This window comes from Ixodes scapularis, unplaced genomic scaffold, assembly GCF_016920785.2.
Source record: "Ixodes scapularis isolate PalLabHiFi unplaced genomic scaffold, ASM1692078v2 PGA_scaffold4__175_contigs__length_147842914, whole genome shotgun sequence".
NCBI classification, from domain to species: Eukaryota; Metazoa; Arthropoda; class Arachnida; order Ixodida; family Ixodidae; genus Ixodes; species Ixodes scapularis.
Window position 1 is genome coordinate 17663723 of NW_024609879.1, and position 17779 is coordinate 17681501.

The 17779-nt window shown below is 47.2% G+C and overlaps 1 protein-coding gene across 1 annotated transcript in view; it reads right to left on the reverse strand.

The window, feature by feature from the left end:
* Positions 1-17208, reverse strand: part of LOC8050544 (5'-3' exonuclease PLD3-like) — a 73241-nt gene extending 56033 nt beyond the window's left edge. The window contains exon 1 of the mRNA XM_042293512.1: positions 16396-17208. Within this exon, the coding sequence (XP_042149446.1) occupies positions 16396-17208 (813 nt within the window). The remainder of the gene's footprint in view (positions 1-16395) is intronic.
* Positions 17209-17779: the final 571 nt, after the last annotated feature.

Consider the following 17779-nt stretch of genomic DNA (forward strand, 5'->3'; position numbering starts at 1 on the left):
TCCTTAGCTGTCCAAATCGACCGAAGATGCACTGGGCTTCCACTGTGGTCTCAGCCGATGCTTCTATCTGTTTTGTGTCCGAGTGGACCACGATCAGTATTAAGTAACCCTCCAGCGATACGGCATAATATATCTGAAGTCGTGTTCAGTGTTGCTTGGTATCCATCTTGTTGACCCGAACCTGCACCAGAGGCATTTAACAGAACTGGGCAAATGCCTTGCACCTTCTTACATGATCTTAACTGTCTTGGTCAACACCGGGGAACCAAAAGATGGTGTTTGCCCAGTTCTTCATGACTGAAATGCCTGAATAGGTGTCATGGAGCACAGCCTCCTGTATACTGATAATGCCTGCTCAATCGCCGGTTGCCAGCTATCACCACAGGGGTTCCCCGCTTCTTCATACAAGACAGAAAATGTGAGTGACGTGAATAAGCCTCTCGTGCGTTCTTGTATTCTTAATGATGTTTTTGGCGTTTGCCGTGGTACCTGTGGGCAAGGACGTGCCGGGGCTGTCATTTCACGAGACCCCAAGCAACACCTGGGACCATGGAAAGTGACCGAAGCTCATTTCGAGGAAAGACTGCGTCCTCAATTCTACCTTTTGGTGATGGGCATTAAGGAAGGCCAGCTCACCACGGTGTTACATCGGGACGTGCCATGTCACAGTGTCGTAGGACGCCAGCTACGATTGATCTGGGAACCATCGTACAATGCCTCTCTTTATAGTGCATGTGTTTCCCGTTTACTTTGGTAACTGATGCAATCAAAAAAGTTTTTGGTGGAGGCTATTAAGTTGGCAGGTTACGACCGCCTGCATATTCAGCTAATTGGTCATTTCACTTGGTTACTCTTGCTTCAGTGGAATGTCTAATCTTGATTCTGTTTGTCCATAATCTATTCATTGACTGGTTTGTTTCAAAGTTACTCAGTTGCTCTCTTTAAGGAAGCCTCAAGAAAATGCTTTGCTAAGGCTGCACTAGCCTTGAAAATTATTTTTCTTGGGACCGAGAGACCACCTGATTTCATTTTGACCAAGCTGGCACACTGCATAGGAAGAACGAGCCAGATTTAGTATGAAGTAATAGGTTTAAAATGAGTATATTCCGTTTGTTGCTGAAAAAGAGGTGTCACACTTAATTAGAAAGACAAGTTAAACAAAAACATTATTAGGTATTAGGGTTAAGAAAGCTGTGCATACTTTATCTCAGCGTTTAGTATTTCGCGCAGATTTTACTTTGTAGCTGTGAGTTCATCTGTGATGACTATATAATTATGATTTTAAAATGCTATCATTGAGACACTCCTAAGTTCTTTAGTTCACTTTGAGCATGTAAAATACACTGGACGAGACAGAAAACCGCACTTGGCCGTCCATCACATGTCTGAGCTGTGCTCTAATTTTTTTTTTTCAGTTGAAGTGTATCTCTCTTGCTTGGCTCAATTAGTATCTACTTGTACTGAATGCTTTTTTACAGGGGTGCGTCGCCACAGGGGACTTGTGCGCTTGTAAGTGTTGGTGAGTGGCGTCACCAATCACCATGAGCCCCAAGCCCAACGTGGGTTCCGACCCCCGCATGCCTGGCAGTGCCAAGTGTCAACTGGGGTCTTGGCAGTGTAGCCAAGCCGGGGCTAGGTTTCCTTCAAAGGCCCCTTGGGTTAGGCAACACACCACCCTAGTCCGCGCTCCTCACAGAGAGGTGTCCCTCGTTGGCTCGCCCAGGACGATTCGGTCAGTCGCTTTGCTTCACCTCTTTTTTCTTCTGACTTTCTTCTCCATGTTTCTTTTCAATCACTCATCTTTCAGATGTAACAGAATTCTTTGAAAGTGGAGAGGAATTATATAGACGCTTTAAACACGCGCCAGATTGAGCCGCCATAGCCGACCTTCTGTCGTCTTACCGAGATGCCGAGCCACTGAAGCGGGCGTTGACCAGCCTCGCCAAATGCCTATACTGGAGAGAATGACACAGTAGCACCCATCGTGGCAATTACCTGTCGTGCTGTGCCAATGATGAAGTTAAGCGAATGGAATAAGAGGACACAAAAACTGCAGGTCATTTATGGCGGCGCCCACGCACGGCTGCCTGAAAGCGTCTATAGCCCGTGCCTGTTGAAAACCACCAGGTTATGACATCGTGACGCCGAATACTTCACTATGGAAATATCTCACTCCATGAAAATGCCCCCTTGGCACGCCTTGGCACGAATAGGCTTTGCGTGGTTGCAACGACTGGATGCGCAGCAGCCTCAGGTTTTTTTTTCTTTTGAATAGACTGATCTCACCAGCCTGTTTCGTTCAGCTGCCACTACCACAATGCATTGAAGGAACTTTGCAATTCTGCATGTGGGAGAACCCTGCTGGAGCTTTGCGCATGAAGAGACGACACCAGCCGTCTTGTTCACTGCCGCCTGCCTCCTGTGAACTAAAGTTATGGCAGCGTCGCGCATGTGTGGAGCGCTTAAGGCGCTGTCACACTGAGGCAACACGATGGCAACAGGAACACAGCACGTTGTTGAACAGTCGGGCAACTTGTTGCTCGCTCCCCGTGGTGTCCAATAAACTTGTCGCATCGCAGCAACAGCTGCACAACATGGACGGCAACGAAAATGTTGCCTCGGTATGATAGCTTTCGGCACCAAAAACAGCAGCAACTTTCGTTGGACATTGTGCGATGCCCTGAACACTGGCAAGGCGAATTTCGGGTCGGCAGCACGACAACACGCATAGCTTCGATGGCAGAGCTAGTTCCCTATCAATAACATCTGATTCAAATAAAGGCTTGGAAAACTTTATTTAACAATAATTAAGGCTGGCGTGCAGCTAAAATATTTTTATGAATGTTGTTACTGTGTAATAATTGCGGAAGGCGATTGTCGAAATGGTCACAGCCACGGTCGTGAACGTTCAGACTGATGTTGAGATTTGAAATGCCTAGTGACCCGCTCACATTACTGCTAGAAAAATAAAATGACATGTCTACTCATCGGCTGATGAAGTAAAATAAAAAGAATCCAGGAAAGCAAAGATGAAAATAAATCAAACCATTAAAATGACACTCTCACGATGATTGGTGATGCTTGGAACTTGGAAACAGCTGGTACCGGACACCTGATTCTTTTTTTCTCATAAATACCCGGGGAATCTTGGGAAATGAAGCGATCACATAGCAGGCAATAGGCACTGTCAGTTCCGCTCAACACCATGCTACAAAAGACACTTTGGGGTGCTGCCAGTGCTAGCACAATCTTAGAGTAGAAATAGAAATCGCACAAAAGAAAGAACCGGACAGAAACACTTCATACGGTGGCGTAAACCCCAAACATACATCAGCGATCTCACTTTCTTCGGTTTGGGCTATCTGCTTTGTCAGTGTATGAAAAACATTTTGATAAAATAAAAGGTACTCCCCGCGTCAAGTTTTTCTAATTACAGTCACTTGTTGATGTCGTCCCGTGGTAATTTCTGGCCTTTCAAACGAACTAGCACTTCGTAGTCACATTTCCAGCACCGCCGCCGCGCCGCACAAAAACGAAGGTAAATAATCAAGATGGCAGAGCGTTCCCCGTGTTGTCTCTGCCGTCAGCGCGGTGTGACAGGGTGGTCGGACAACAAATCGGCGAACACGGTTGCCGGGCAGCAGCACCATCTTGCCCGACTGTTCTTGCTGCGATGTGACAGGGTTGCGGGCAACATGATTTCCTCGTGTTGCCGTATAGAGTTGTCCAACTGCTGCCTCCGTGTGACAGGGCCTTTAGTGTGATCGGTCTATTGGGACGATTGATGGCAACAATAGATAACTGTTGCCATTTATGGTTGCGGACACGTGGATCACTAGTCGAGGCAACTGTCTCTACTGTCTCGGCTTCTCTTGGTGTTCCAACGGCTGCTCTTCCTTGGTGTGGCATGACTGCTCTACAGCGTGGACGGTGTGGTCCTCATGCATTCTCTCAGATACGTGGTGTCTACACCTCTAGGAGAGTAGCAGCGCACCCACAGTGCCAAACTGTGGGTGCTCTTGCGTAAATGAATGGAGACGAATGTATTTTTCCTGGTAAAGTATTTGGTGACATTGTCAACTGGCATGTTTGCAGCCAGACCAGCAATGGCCGTGGAGAGGTGACTCGCATCCCAAATGTCCCAGATGCCTCTGTCTCATTTTGATCACTGCAATTGATGTGCTTGCAAGAATGGGGCATTTACAATAAAATATAGCAATTCATTCAAGATAGATATTACACATATCTTTTTAATGAATCTGTATATGCCTGTAGTTTAATTTCATTATCGCTGCAGGTTCAGAAGTTTAATTAACAACAACATTTTTTTTCTGGTTTTGTAATTTATGGTTTTAGGTGCACCAGCAAAAGATATAGGCATAGTTGCGTGTTATCTCTTCAAAAGTGTATAGAGCATGAACTAATTGTATTCACGATGGGGATCATAGCAAAAATAGCATGCCACTATTTCAGTGGTTGCTGCTTGTGAACTTGAGACTGGAATGGAGTTTTTCCGAGAAGCGTTCTGCACACGCGCGAGCGCCCGATGCCAAGCGGCGGTAGTCGGCACGACAAATCGAGGAAACTTGGAAGAAGGCTGTGATTTAGCGAGTAGAACACATAATTGCAGCATATATTTAATTGAGTTTCACAAAAAAAAAAAGAAAGTGGACGGAAAGAAATACACGATGTTTGGGTGGACGCCACGGATGCCCCCTTTAAAGTCGCGTTGGTCGCGCGATTAGTCAACAACTCCGTGGGAAAAAAAGTACCTAGAATGCAGCTGTACCTCTAATCGCCGTAGTCATAAGCTGTGCAACCTGTGCTTCACCGGAATAACCAGTTCCTCACGTTTTCACCGCCTCTTCCAATAGATTAAAGTCAATCCCTCCTCCCGTGGCCGTGCCCATGGTCACCCAACTTTTGAAAATCTGCCAGATTGAGCGAAAGTTTCCTATTTCGTGATTGGCCGCCCTCAATAAGGTGGGGCTCCCGTCTTCCGTCGGCGCTGGGGACGTAAAACACTGTCTTTCGGCTAATTTCGGCTCTGGCGGCCCGATTTCGGTCCGAACCCAGTTCGAAAACCCTCTCTCCCGGCGGAAACGCCGCCCAGCTCTGTCGCCAGGACGGGGTAAAAGACGGCTTTCTGATTGCCTCCTGATACGTCGTCATCGTTGCTCGCTAGGTTACCTTGTTTTTCGCGGGTTCCCCCTGGTTCTCCCTACCAAGCTCATCACGTGGTATGGAAGTCTCTAGGTGGGTACTTTCGTACTGCTCGCGTGGCTCGCGTGCTGTCACGCACGCGCCGCAGCTCAGAGAACTAAGAAACTGGTAGCATAGCTTCCATTATCGACTGGTAGTGCAGGTCACTTCCTCAATTTTCAGTTCGCGCAGCCACCGCCTGGTGCCGTCGGTATGTGGAAAAAGTCCGTTGCAGCGATTGCGACTTCAAGATAAAATGAGATTTGAGCTGCTCGTAAGGCCATAAAGGTGGAAATGAAACCTCAATCATTTGGGGTGGGGGGGGGGGGGGCGTGCTTGTTTGTTTAAACCGTGAAACTTCCGAAATTGTGCTTGTTTCCGATGTCAAAATGTTGAAAAATTTCTTCGTGTCAAGCCAGCCTAAAACATCTCTGTTTGCTACATTGTTACAGGATTGTCACCCTGCTTCTTTTTTTTCTGTTGTGATTTAGAACTGCTATAAGCAACACCGGAGCCCACCGCCAAGTGCAGCACCGCGTGTGACAAGCACCAACAAAAAGACCCAAAAGAGGGTTGGCAGACAAGGCCCATCCTGTAATCGATGCCACCAGCCTGACAGCCCACAAGGCCACATATAGTATGCAGTAAACCAGTTGTCGTCGTTAACCTGTTTCGACCACGACATGGTGGCAGCGGTGGGATCCGGTGTTGCCCACGCAAGAACAAAAGCTATTATAAAAGTGATACGAGACCAGTGAACATTACAGTATGAGCATTCTGCCATTTGTACTGCAGCCACCTACAGCTTGTCAGCAACCCTTGAATAGACCCTTTTCAAAAGTGTGCATTATCTGTAGTCCGTTCGCCCTTAGAGGGGTCATGAAACGATTATCCTACTTCTCCCTTTTTAGCTTTAATCCTCAACTCAAATGCGAATTGTGAAATCACGTGGTCGTGACATTCCTTCGGCACCAGTGCGATGACTCCTAGCTTCCACCGTGCTTTTTATGAACACCATAGAACTTGTCATTCCCCTGTTACAATAAGTTCCGTCAGGGCACTCATTGGCCATGAACGCGAATCCAAATATTCGTCGGCGGATTGATTGTTTACAAGCGCGTACGTTCGAGTGACGCAGTTCTCGTGTCCAATGCGTGAGCTGGGCTCTGCTGACGTCAGTTTGGCGCCGGTGACGCGCTTTTGGAACCGCGGATGTATCATAGTGAAAAGGCGGAGAGCTTTCGAAGGCAAGAAGGTACAAAATAGTCCGCTATATTTTCAAATGCTCGTACCGAAAAGCTGGCTGTTGACTTTCTAGCCTCTTTCTTTCGGCCAACTAAACGATATGCGATTAGTAAAGTCCCAATTTAAAATCATTTATCCCAACCCAAAATTCGTTTCATGGCCCTTTTAAGCTGAGACTACAGAGGGAGCTACGTGCCTGCCAAACCAATCAGCCGCCTCCCTCTTATCACCTGACCCGGCTCTCCGCCCATGGGCATGGCCGGGAGCTTGGTGACGAGGCAAAAGAGAGGCGTATGACTGGTCTAGCGAGGACTTAGCTTCCACCGCAGACTCAGCTTAGAGGTGAACAGAGTATGGTAGCTGCAGCACCAATTATCAAAGTCCGCCATTGTTTGAGCCACACACTCTGGACATGTATTGAACATGAGGGCTGTGCAAACATTCGGTGTAAACTCGACTTGGCTTGTATCGAGAATGAATGCTGCGTCAGAGTTCGGTAAGGACTCTGATGCCATTACAGGTTTCGTGCCCAAGAGATGGCACACGACCACCAATGTTGCTTGATGGGATCATAAAAGGGTCTGTTACAGAGGAAATTGCCTTATTTCGATAAACCTTGTGCAAAATTGCTTGGTGGTCTAACAACACTAAGAGCGTCGCTATTTTAATGCTAGGAAGCGTTATCGGTAAGCGGTGGAGGCATCGGGGTCAACCGTACGGGCAGTGTGCGATGGCGCGGCAGCAGTGTTTTCCGCCTTCTGGCCATAAAATGTGAACGAAGAGTTTAAACAACCAACCTCAACTGTCTGACGAACGCCTCAGAGGCGCTCGTCAGACAGTTGCGGTTGGTTGTTTCGCGTCAAACAGTGTCAGTTGTGGCCAGCGTACACGCTGGCGACAACCGACAGTGTGTAAGCTTACACGGCGAAGGTGTAGGACTTGCTCCGCTGCTTCGACGAGGTTGTCGCCACCGTGCACAGGCCTCCGAGAGTTTCGTCAGACAGTTGCGGTAGGTTGTTTAAGCTGTTCGTCCACATTCCGTAATCAGAAGGCAGAAAATACAGCAGCTGCGCCATCGCACACTGCCCGTACGGTTCTCTTCGATGCCTCCACCGCACTTCGGTAACGACGACGTTTGCCAACATTAAAATTGCTATGCTCTTGGTGTTGTTAGACCACCATTGCAAGCGACCAAGTGACTAGTTGCCATTTTTCTTTTTTTAAACAGGGCATATGTTGAAAGCTTTTGACAAAGCGACGAGGGTGGCCGCAAAAGTAACTAAAACTAATTTCTGAAGGGCGGATCATTTGTAGTACCAGCTTCCGCAGCTAGTAGCGCTTAGCAGCACCCTTTCCGAGTGAGTTTGCCTGGCATTGTCTGCTATAAATTGTTTTCCCAAGCGGTTAAAAATAATTTGTCATTTTGTTTGCAATGTTTGATATGAAGGAACAACATGCGGCCGTGAATTTTTGTTTTCTTTTAGGGAAAACGGTGCCGGAAACCCTTGTAATGCTTTAGACTGTTTACAAAGAATATGCTTATGAGAAATCGCAAGTCTACAAATGTTTTTTCACTTTAAAGCCGGGGAATCACTATTGATCGCCGACCAACCTTGTTCAGGGTGACCCTCAACCTCCTCAACTGGTGAAAATATAAAACAATTTGGGTATTCTTTACTTCGAGTTTGTTCCTCTTAATTAAACTGTTAATCGGGTGTTTTACCTGGGAATTTTGCGAAGCTTGCGAAACGGAGAAACACGCTGATGTGAGGGAAAGGGGAAATGATACTTCCATCACAACAATGCCCCAGCACACTCTGCCCAGTCAGTGCAACATTTTTTTAGCAAAAATGGCATGACGCCGATTCTCCATTTACTCTATTCTTAGGACCTCGCCCCTTGTTACTTCTTTCTCTTCGCTTGTATGAAAAGTCTGGAAAGGAAATAGATTTTGCGAACGTTGAAAGCCTTTCAAGTCAGACATTGCAAAAAGCAAGGAATAATTTTGAAGTGCTTGGAGAAAATATTGACAGCATGCCACTAGATCCTTAGCAGACAATGCCGCTGGGCAAACTGACTTAGGAAGGGTGCCCCTTAGCGCTGCTTTAGGCGGATGCTGGTACTACAAACGCCCCCCGCCTTCATGAAAATCATTCCAGTTACTGTTGGGTAACCCCTAATACTGTTTTTGATTGCTGAAACTGGTTCTATGGCCCAGTATCTTGCTTGGTGTAAATCATATCCCTGTTTCTGTTGTACCACGGCCGGACTGGGAGCACGCGCTTTCTTTCCCTTCTTACAGCCTTTGCAATCACCCGGGAGTCAGTGGCATTTTTTCTCCGTATGTAGTTCACTTGCTTGCCGCCAGGGGCGCCACCATCTTACCCCTCTTCACCTCACTCGGAGAGTCCCTTCGAGCTGCTTTGCGCTGGTGTTCGAGCTTTGTAGGTTATTGTTTTGGATTGTTTATTGAAATTCGCTTTGACTTAAGTCACTCTACAGACAGGCAGTGTCGTCAGCTAACTGCGTTCCTCTGTGACTAAAAATCAGCTGGGTATTTGCACAAGCTTTCGAGGAAGCATTTTAGGCTGTAATATGCACTGTGCGAAAATCGTATAGACTACTACACCCTCGTCTAGAGAAGCTGACCGACTTCATGTGCGGCCTATGAAACGATGATGCAGACAACGGTAATAGATAGATTGGGCCGGCTTACATTTCACTAGCGTGTACGAATTATTTATCATTTAAAGTTCCTCCACGTAGAAGGGGTCCGTCTCCTCCTGTTCTTGAGTCGCAACGGAAGTCCTGGAGGCAAAGACGAGTATAGTTTTTCCGCAATCGCATTCGCTGTCTCTACTTACTACTTTTTGCTCTCGAATCTCTCGGAGATAAGCGTCATCTATTCACCATTTTGGGCTCAGAAGCGCATTAGATAGTGGCTGAGGATCTAAACGGAAGGATCAGCTGCCAAAGGCTATAAAAATTTCGGCCGCAAGTTGCGACTGCGCTAAGAAACACTGTCAGACGCGCTCTGTGCAAACGGCAAAGGGTAGGCAAGGGGAGGCAGCGCCCCCCGCGAATTGCGGCGGCAGGTGGCGATTGCCCCAATTGCAAAGGCCGTAAGAAAAGAAAGAGCGCGCGCTTTTAGTCCGGCCATGGCTGTACAAATTTTAAGATATATTTTTTTTTCTTTTTTTTAGAATGGTGAAATGACTGCAGTGTTGCATGTTTTAATATGATTGTAATGCATACATAACATTTTTTTTTCGGTGAAATGTTTCTTGTTTTCAAGTAAGTTTATTGGTTTGTTTCGTATTCAAAGGTGCCAGAGAGAAAGCTACAAGGTTGATTCAGGCTTCAGAAAGTATCGCTACTATAATCATTATGGTTTGATAGTCCAGTGCTGGAAAAAGATTCCTTTTCAGATTTCCAGTTCCAGAATGTTTCAAAAGTTTTTTGTTTTTTTTTTAAACAAGGTTGTTTTAAAAGGTTTAAATATTTTTAAAGGAAAATGTTTTCAATATAAACTTTATATCAGGTTTGGAAATGAAAAGAATACAAACAATTATTACCTGAACACTGTCTCCATTAGAGCCACTTTATATACTTTATATCCAGTATAGTTTTGGTTGTAATGCCCTAAAGCTTTCAGCTTAATACGCTGTTTATATGAAGCGTTCCCATACTTGGAAAGTGCCAACCTTTTTTTGTCAACAGAAAACTCCAAGATTTAATATAATTTAATAAGCGCGCATAAATTCTCCAAACGAAAAAAAAAAAAAAAAAACACGGCTGTGCTATATATAGTTTATAAACAGGGTGACTCAAGGAGAGGCCAGGCTCTTCAAATCGACCGCAATATTCGGTTTCTTAACCTATCGCGCTACGACTTTGTGCAGAGCTGCCCACAAATGGTGCATTTTTTCTTTTTTTTTTTTTGTAAAATTTGCAAAGAGCGGAACTTAACAGAGGAAAAAGTAGACAAAGGAAAGGCTTAACTCCTATGGAAACGCAGCGACGCCACCGGTCTTCAAACAACACGGCGCCGTTTCGCACGGGCGACAAGAGATGGCGCAACGAACGAGCATATGGCGCCGAGAGCCTGCGTCTTTAGCAGACGATCTTTTCGACTCAAAAGTGGCGCGCGTTCCGCAGGCGGCGACAGTCGCAGAAACAAAAACAGGCGCGGTAACAACAAGGAACTGCAGTTTCTTGTCTGCTAAAGACGCCGGCTCTCGGCGCCGTATGCTCGTTCGTTGGGGGCAGTTGGCGTCGCTACTGCTTGCGCCATCTCTTGTCTCCCGTGCGAAACGGCGCCGTGTTGTTTGAAGACCTGTGGCGTCGCTGCGTTTCCTTAGGAGCTAAGCCGTTTTCTTTATTTACCTTTTCCTCAGGTTAGTTCGCTCATTGAAAATTTTACAAAAAAAAAAAGCGCCATCTGTGGCCAACGCTGCACAAAATCGTAGCGCGATAGGTTAAGAAACCGAATTTTGCGATTGACCTAAAGAGCCTGCCCTCTCCTTGAATCACCCTGTATATATATATATATACAGAGAGAGAGAGAGAGATAGATAGATATAACTGTACCACAGTACTTTTTTTAGAGAAGTTTATTAGGGTTTTTTTTAAGTAGAGCGAGTCATCGCTTGCTCGACCAACGCCGGAAAACGTGCCGCTAGCGTTTGCCCGCTACAATTCAGTCACCTATTCGGAAGCATTGAATTTAAGGGAAACAATAACGAATTGAACAACACAAAACTAAGAATTATGCTACCTTTAGCCGATTACTGATTAGGAATGCAGATATTATTGCAACTTTTGCTGCTATTACACGCGCGGAACGAGCATGGGGCAACATGGCTTGAGTAAGCTTATCACTGCGTGAATCTGAAACCGAAACTGATCGGGAGCATGCCGTGTGGTGTAACTTCAGCCGATTACGTTTATATCATGTTACCTTTCGAAGCGCTAGATTAACAGAGATGTCTACCCTGCCAATCTAAATACGCAGAGGACTTGTATACCGATAATACTTGCAAATACTCTTTGTATTCATCTAGTAAACAGCGGCACTCACTTGCCGAATGGTTCTCAGAAAATGATAAGGCATATATACGAATCGGGTCGGTAGGGCGGCTAGAGTAGAGAGTCGCGGATGTTTCGTGTTGTAGTAGTTTGTGCCTTGTTGTGCTACTGACCTGTATGTGCCTGTAACAGTGTTCGGTATGTTGGTTGGTGTTCGTGCTGTGTGTGGGCCGGTATATGGGTTGTAGTCGAATCTAGAATATACAAATACATTATTTTTTTAACGCGATCTAGTGGTCACTACTACACTTCCTAGGTGGCGCAAGCTGCCGCCCAATTCAATAAGCGAAGTGTTGAGCAGTTCTATATCTATTGCATTACGGACAGCTGGTCCCTGCAATCGACTGCCCTCCCTACCTCTCGTTCGATAACAATCGTGATAATTGTGCCCCTCGCTGAATGGCTGCTCTGTGCGCTGAAAAGCGCGAAGTGCGCGCACAGTCGCGGTGCAGATAACCAGGGACTTGAAAGTGGATAACGAAAGCAAACCGCGGTGAGCAGGAGCGCTGAACGCTGGGAACCGGCGCCGTTTGAATCTGTGATGCCTCGCCTCGCCGCTGTCAACCGAAAACGCCGGATCACTTGCGGCAAGCACGGCAAGCAGATACCATGTTCAATGAAGATGGCATTCCATTTGTCGCTAGACGATTCCTTTTGTTATTGTTTTCTGGCCGCGAAGCAAATCCAGCCGGCCGCGCGAAAGCAGTCGTGGGCAAACCCCGCGAATCCCCCCTCACATTGTCGCCCCTACTCATCATAGGTGCGATGCCGGTGCTTCGAGGCGCGTTTCGGAGTGCTTTAGTGCGTGCGGAAGACAGCGATCGGGCGTACGCACTTGAGAATCGTATTTTAGAAAAAAGCAGTCCAGCTCGCTAGGCCTCACTCGTATTGCTGCACTGTCGCTTGCCCGCCGCCATGTTGCTTTTGGGGTGGTCACTGTGACTACCTGTTCATTGCGTGCCGTGTGACCACCCATGGGGTCGTTGGTATACACCTTTTCCGCGTAGTCGTCGCCATCATGCGTGTTGTAGCGACAGCCGCGCCGTCTGGCGTACGGTTGTTGTGCGCCCATTTTGGTATGCGGAGAGCAGCGTTGTTCTTAGCTCCCGCGTTGTCCCCATTGACCCCGTGCATCGTATCTTCATTGTTTTCCCTTTAGTGAGTTCTTAATTTGTTTGTTATTGAAAGTGTGAATTATTCTTGTGTTCTGGCATGTTTATTCGCCTTCATGGCGCCAGTTTTTGCGCCAACAGCGCCGAGAGGTGCGTCGCCGGTAATCGAAATCGGAGGCATGTTCACTTTTCCTGAGGACGTTTACCAGTGTTTACTCTTCGCGTGTTGTTTGTGAAGAATTACAGCCTTCTGCGAATGACTAACGGAGGGTTTCTCGTCGAGGTACCATCGCCAGTTACAGGGACATCTCTACTTCGTATGACGCCCAGATGCGTCGGAACTATTCAGGAGATGGGGGTGAAAGGGGGGGGGGGGGGGGGAGGACGACGACGATTTTGCGCCCTCTTTTCGTATTGTTTCCATTAATGTATTTTAACCATAGAGTTATTATAATGTACGCTAGAGGTTCAACTGGCGCTAGTGTCTATGCGACTTCCGGGAGGCAAATTGAAGCAGACAGCAACCAGTCAACCTTTGCGGTGCTCCTGTGCATTCCTATGGGAAAACGCGCGTGAATTTTGTCTTTTCGCCAAAAAATAACAGAAATAACTTTTATTATTTCGGTTGTACCGGATAGTATGTACCTTTATTAATATTGTAAAAGTGTAATTGCTTTAATTGCAGCATTTTTCTTTACCATTGAACGATGTTACGCTTCGCTATATTTCAAACCCAAACCTCTGTTCCATGGCAGGTATGTAAAAACGAGCAACGATTCTGACCTAACTAACTATCGAAAGGAATATAGAGTGTGTTCAAGGTTCGCAAGCATTCCGGTGCCGGTTATATATTGCTAATATGCCCGTCCTGTCTGTTATGTTAGGACGTCAATGACTGAGACCAGAACCATAGCTATTCCATAAGCGTTGTGCCCCGAGATCCTGCCTCGATCTCTCGAGCTCCCCCAACACTTCTTCTTTATTTACGAGTGCGTATGTCAGGAACATCACATTTTTCCCCCTTTAATTAAGCAACCACCAAAGGTAGTTACTGGTTTGCAAAACGCTTTGGTGGGTGTCGGATTCGAGTAGGATACCGCCCCACTTTGAGATGTTCATCAGTCATGTCTCCCGTTACGTCGCTCGACCCCGACCTTGTTGTAGGATTCTGCGTCTCGATGTCCTCGGCCTCGACAATGACCGCTGACGCTCCAGGATTAGGACGCGTTTGTTGGTTGTTGGCCACTGAAGTCTCTTCCGATGATTTTGGGACACACACCGGTTTGTACATGTGAGTACTGTCTGGTGACTGTTCTCGTTGCGGCTGAGCCGGGATCAGCTGATCCTGATGGCGTCTCCATATCCTGCCGGGGGACACTTGTACCTGAAAGGATACCGGTCCTGTTTGAGAAACGACAGTACCACGCGTCCACTTTGACGATCCTCGATAGTTCCTCGCGTAGACATCATCACCCTCTGTCAGCGTGCATTCGTGTTCCGGCCTCGCCCTTTGTTGTTTGAACTGAGACCTCGCCACTGTGTCCGAAATGGTGGGTTTCAGAAGATCTAGTCTGGTTCGCAGCTTTCTCCGCATCATTAGATTGGCCGGAGACTCTTTGGTTGTTGGATGAGTCGTGTTTCTGTAGGATAGAAGAAACCTTGAAACCTTGGTGTCAATAGACACCTCAGACGTTGTCTTCTTTAAGTGGTTCTTCATGGTCTGGATGAATCGCTCTGCCAATCCGTTAGTCGACGGGTGATACGGTGCAGACGTAATGTGAACAATACCGTTTGTCTTGACAAAGGTCTTGAACTCTTGAGACACGAACTGTGGCCCATTGTCTGATACCACGCTGACAGGCAGTCCAAAGCGTGCGAAGCACTGGTGCAGGCATTTTATCACGGCTTCGGACGTCGTTGAGTTCAACACGAATACCTCTGGCCATTTAGAATGTGCGTCGACTAGCACGAAGAACATCTTGTTCATGAATGGCCCAGCCAGGTCTATGTGGACTCTTTCCCACGGTTGTGTTGGCCAACTCCACGGGTGTAACGGTGCCTGTGCTGGGTTATTTCGTTGCATTTGACACTGCTTACAGGTTCCCACTTCGTCCTCAATGTCTTTGTCGATGGTGGTCCACCACACATAGCTTCTAGCTATTTCCTTTGTTCGAACGATACCGAAGTGATCGCTGTGCAGCTCTTTAAGGACTCTCTCTTGCAAAGTTAGGGGAACAATTACTCGTAGGCCCCACATTAGGCAGCCTTGATGAACCGATAGTTCCAACCGACGTGTGAAGAATGGTATCATTTCTTCTGCGCCTTTTTCACTTCCCCAGCCCTTGAGCACCTTCTCCAAGACTTGGCTTAGGACGGGATCACGGGACGTAGCCTTTGCAATATCTGTGCTCTTCACTGGGAAGTTGCTGAAATAGTCGCAGTAGAACACGTAGGTTTCATCTACGACGAATTCGTCTGAAGTCTTCGCAGCTTGCGGGAGTCTTGAAAGGCAATCGGCGTTGGCGTTCTCTTTAGACGAACGATAAACGATGTTGTATCGATGTCCTGCCAGTCTGCAAGCCCATCTCTGAAGGCGTGCTGCCGTCATCGTCGGAACTCCAGTCGTACGTCCCAAAATCTTTTGAAGTGGAGCATGGTCGGTTATTAGTGTAAAGGGGTACCCATACAGATAGTAATGGAACCTTTTTACACCAAAAACAATGGCAAGGGCCTCTTTTTCAAGCTGCGAGTAGTTCTTCTCATGCGTAGACAGTGTTCGTGAGACGAACGATACGGGTCTTTCTGTCCCGTCTTTCATGATGTGGGACAACACCGCTCCTACGCCGTACGCTGAGGCGTCGCATGCCAACACAATCGGAAGAGTTGGGTCAAAGTAAATCAGCACTGGTGCTGACGTCACCTTCTCTTTCAGAGTCTTGAAGGCCTTTCTACATTCTTCGTTCCAACTCCACTGGACATCCTTGTGCAGCAGGAGGTTCAGAGGACTCAAGATGGTTGCCAAGTTTGGGATGAACTTGCCATAGTAGTTAGCTAACCCCAAAAAGGAGCGCAACTCTGCTTCGTTCTTTGGCTCGGGTGCATCTCGTAGAGCAGCCACCTTGTCATCCAGTGTCCGTAGTCCCTCGCTGCTGATGACATGGCCTAGGTAGGACACCTCTTTTTTGAAAAACTCGCACTTCTCCTTTTGAAGTCGGATGCCGTTCTTTTTAAGGCGTTTGAGAACCTCTTTCAGGTTCTTCAGGTGCTCCGCTTTTGTTCTTCCTGTTACCAGGATATCGTCAATGTAACAGGTGGTGTGCGTCAGGCCTTGTAGTACCTGATCCATCGTTCGTTGAAATATTGCTGGAGCTGAGGCTACTCCAAAAGGAAGCCTGTTGACTTGAAAAAGCCCCAAATGCGTGTTCAAGGTTAAGTACTTCTTTGAATCTTCGTGCATTTGAACTTGTAAGTACGCTTTGGCTAGGTCAAGTTTAGTGAATAGCTGCCCTCCCGCCAGCGTTGCAAACAGCTCTTCGATTCTGGGCAAAGGATAACTGTCCACATCGATCACGGGATTCACGGTGGACTTGTAATCCCCGCAGATCCGGATCTCGCCGTTTTTCTTGACGACTGGGACAATTGGAGAAGCAAACTCACTTGTTTCTACCGAAGTCAAGATGCCTCTTTCTTGTAGAGCCAGCAGTTCCTTGGCCACAGCATCCCTTAATGCGTGTGGTACTGGCCTCGCCTTTTGAAATGGTGGAGACATTCCGTGTTTCAGTTTGAGTTTGGCTTCAACTCCTTTTACGCATCCCAGCTCATCTGAGAATATTTCCTTATATTCATCCATCAGACCTTCAATCTCTTTTCTTCCTATCTCTTCGGAACAGTGTATCGCTTTGATGTTTGCCCAGTCCAACTTCATGACTCTTAGCCAGTCACGTCCAAGAAGAGGTGGTCCCTTGAAATCGACCACTTGCATCTTCAGGTTGGACTCCTTGTCTTCATGCATCACCGTCACTTGTACTTCCCACAGCGGCTTAATCTTTGCTCCGTTAAATGCCTTCAAAACGACATTACTTCGTTGCCTTTTGAGGTGCGAAAACTTAGCCTGGTACTCTTGTAATGGCAAAACAGATACTGCTGCTCCTGTGTCTATTTCCATTCTCAAAGGAATTCCACTGACCGATAGCGTTATTTCTAACGGATCATTTCGCGCGCTTCTTAGCTCGTGCATTTCTATCTCTTCGTCGGAATCTTCCACAGTTACAGCCTTCATCGTTTTCTTTTCGTTGCGCTTACTGAAGGGTTTAGACGCTTGTCCTTGCCACTTTGGAGCTGATCCTTTACAAACTCTTTGCAGGTGCCCTACTTTTCCGCATCTTCTGCATTCCAGGCCCTTCCAGCGGCAATTGACCGACTCGTGATTCTTGTAACCACAGTGTGAACAACCTTCTTTTTCTAAAGGTTTGCTTTCCACCTTAAGAACTTCCGCGCTGGACGACGCTGAGCCGTGTAGAACTTTCGCACTGGAGGATGCGGCTTGCATTGCTACCGCCATTTCAAGCGCTCTCTTGAAAGTCAAATCCTCTTCTGAAAGCAGCCTTTTTTGTATGCTGTCATTGCATAAGCCACATACAAAGCGGTCTCGCAAAGTTTCACTCAGCGCTGTTCCAAATTCGCAGGTTTGAGCCAACTTTTTCAGTGATGCGACATACTCAAGGATGGTTTCGCTGTCCTTCTGGTCCCTCTTGTGAAAGCGGAAGCGTTCAGCAATCACAATCGGCTTCGGTGACAGATGCGCCCGAAGTATCTCGACAAGTTCCAAATAGGTCTTACTTGATGGGGCATCCGGCGCTACGAGGCTCTTGAGTAGCGCGTAGGTCCTTCCGCCGATGATGCTCAGGAATGCCGCCACTCGTCTCGGTTCCTTCACGTCGTTGGCGATGAAGAATTGGCCGATTCTTTCGGCATACGTTGGCCAGTCCCCTTCCGCTTCATCGAAGGGTTCGATGCTTCCAAGCGTTGACATGGCCCTTGTCGTAGCGCTGAGCGGCTTCCTTGAAGTCAATCCTAGACGGAGTACCTCGTCGCCAGTTTGTTATGTTAGGACGTCAATGACTGAGACCAGA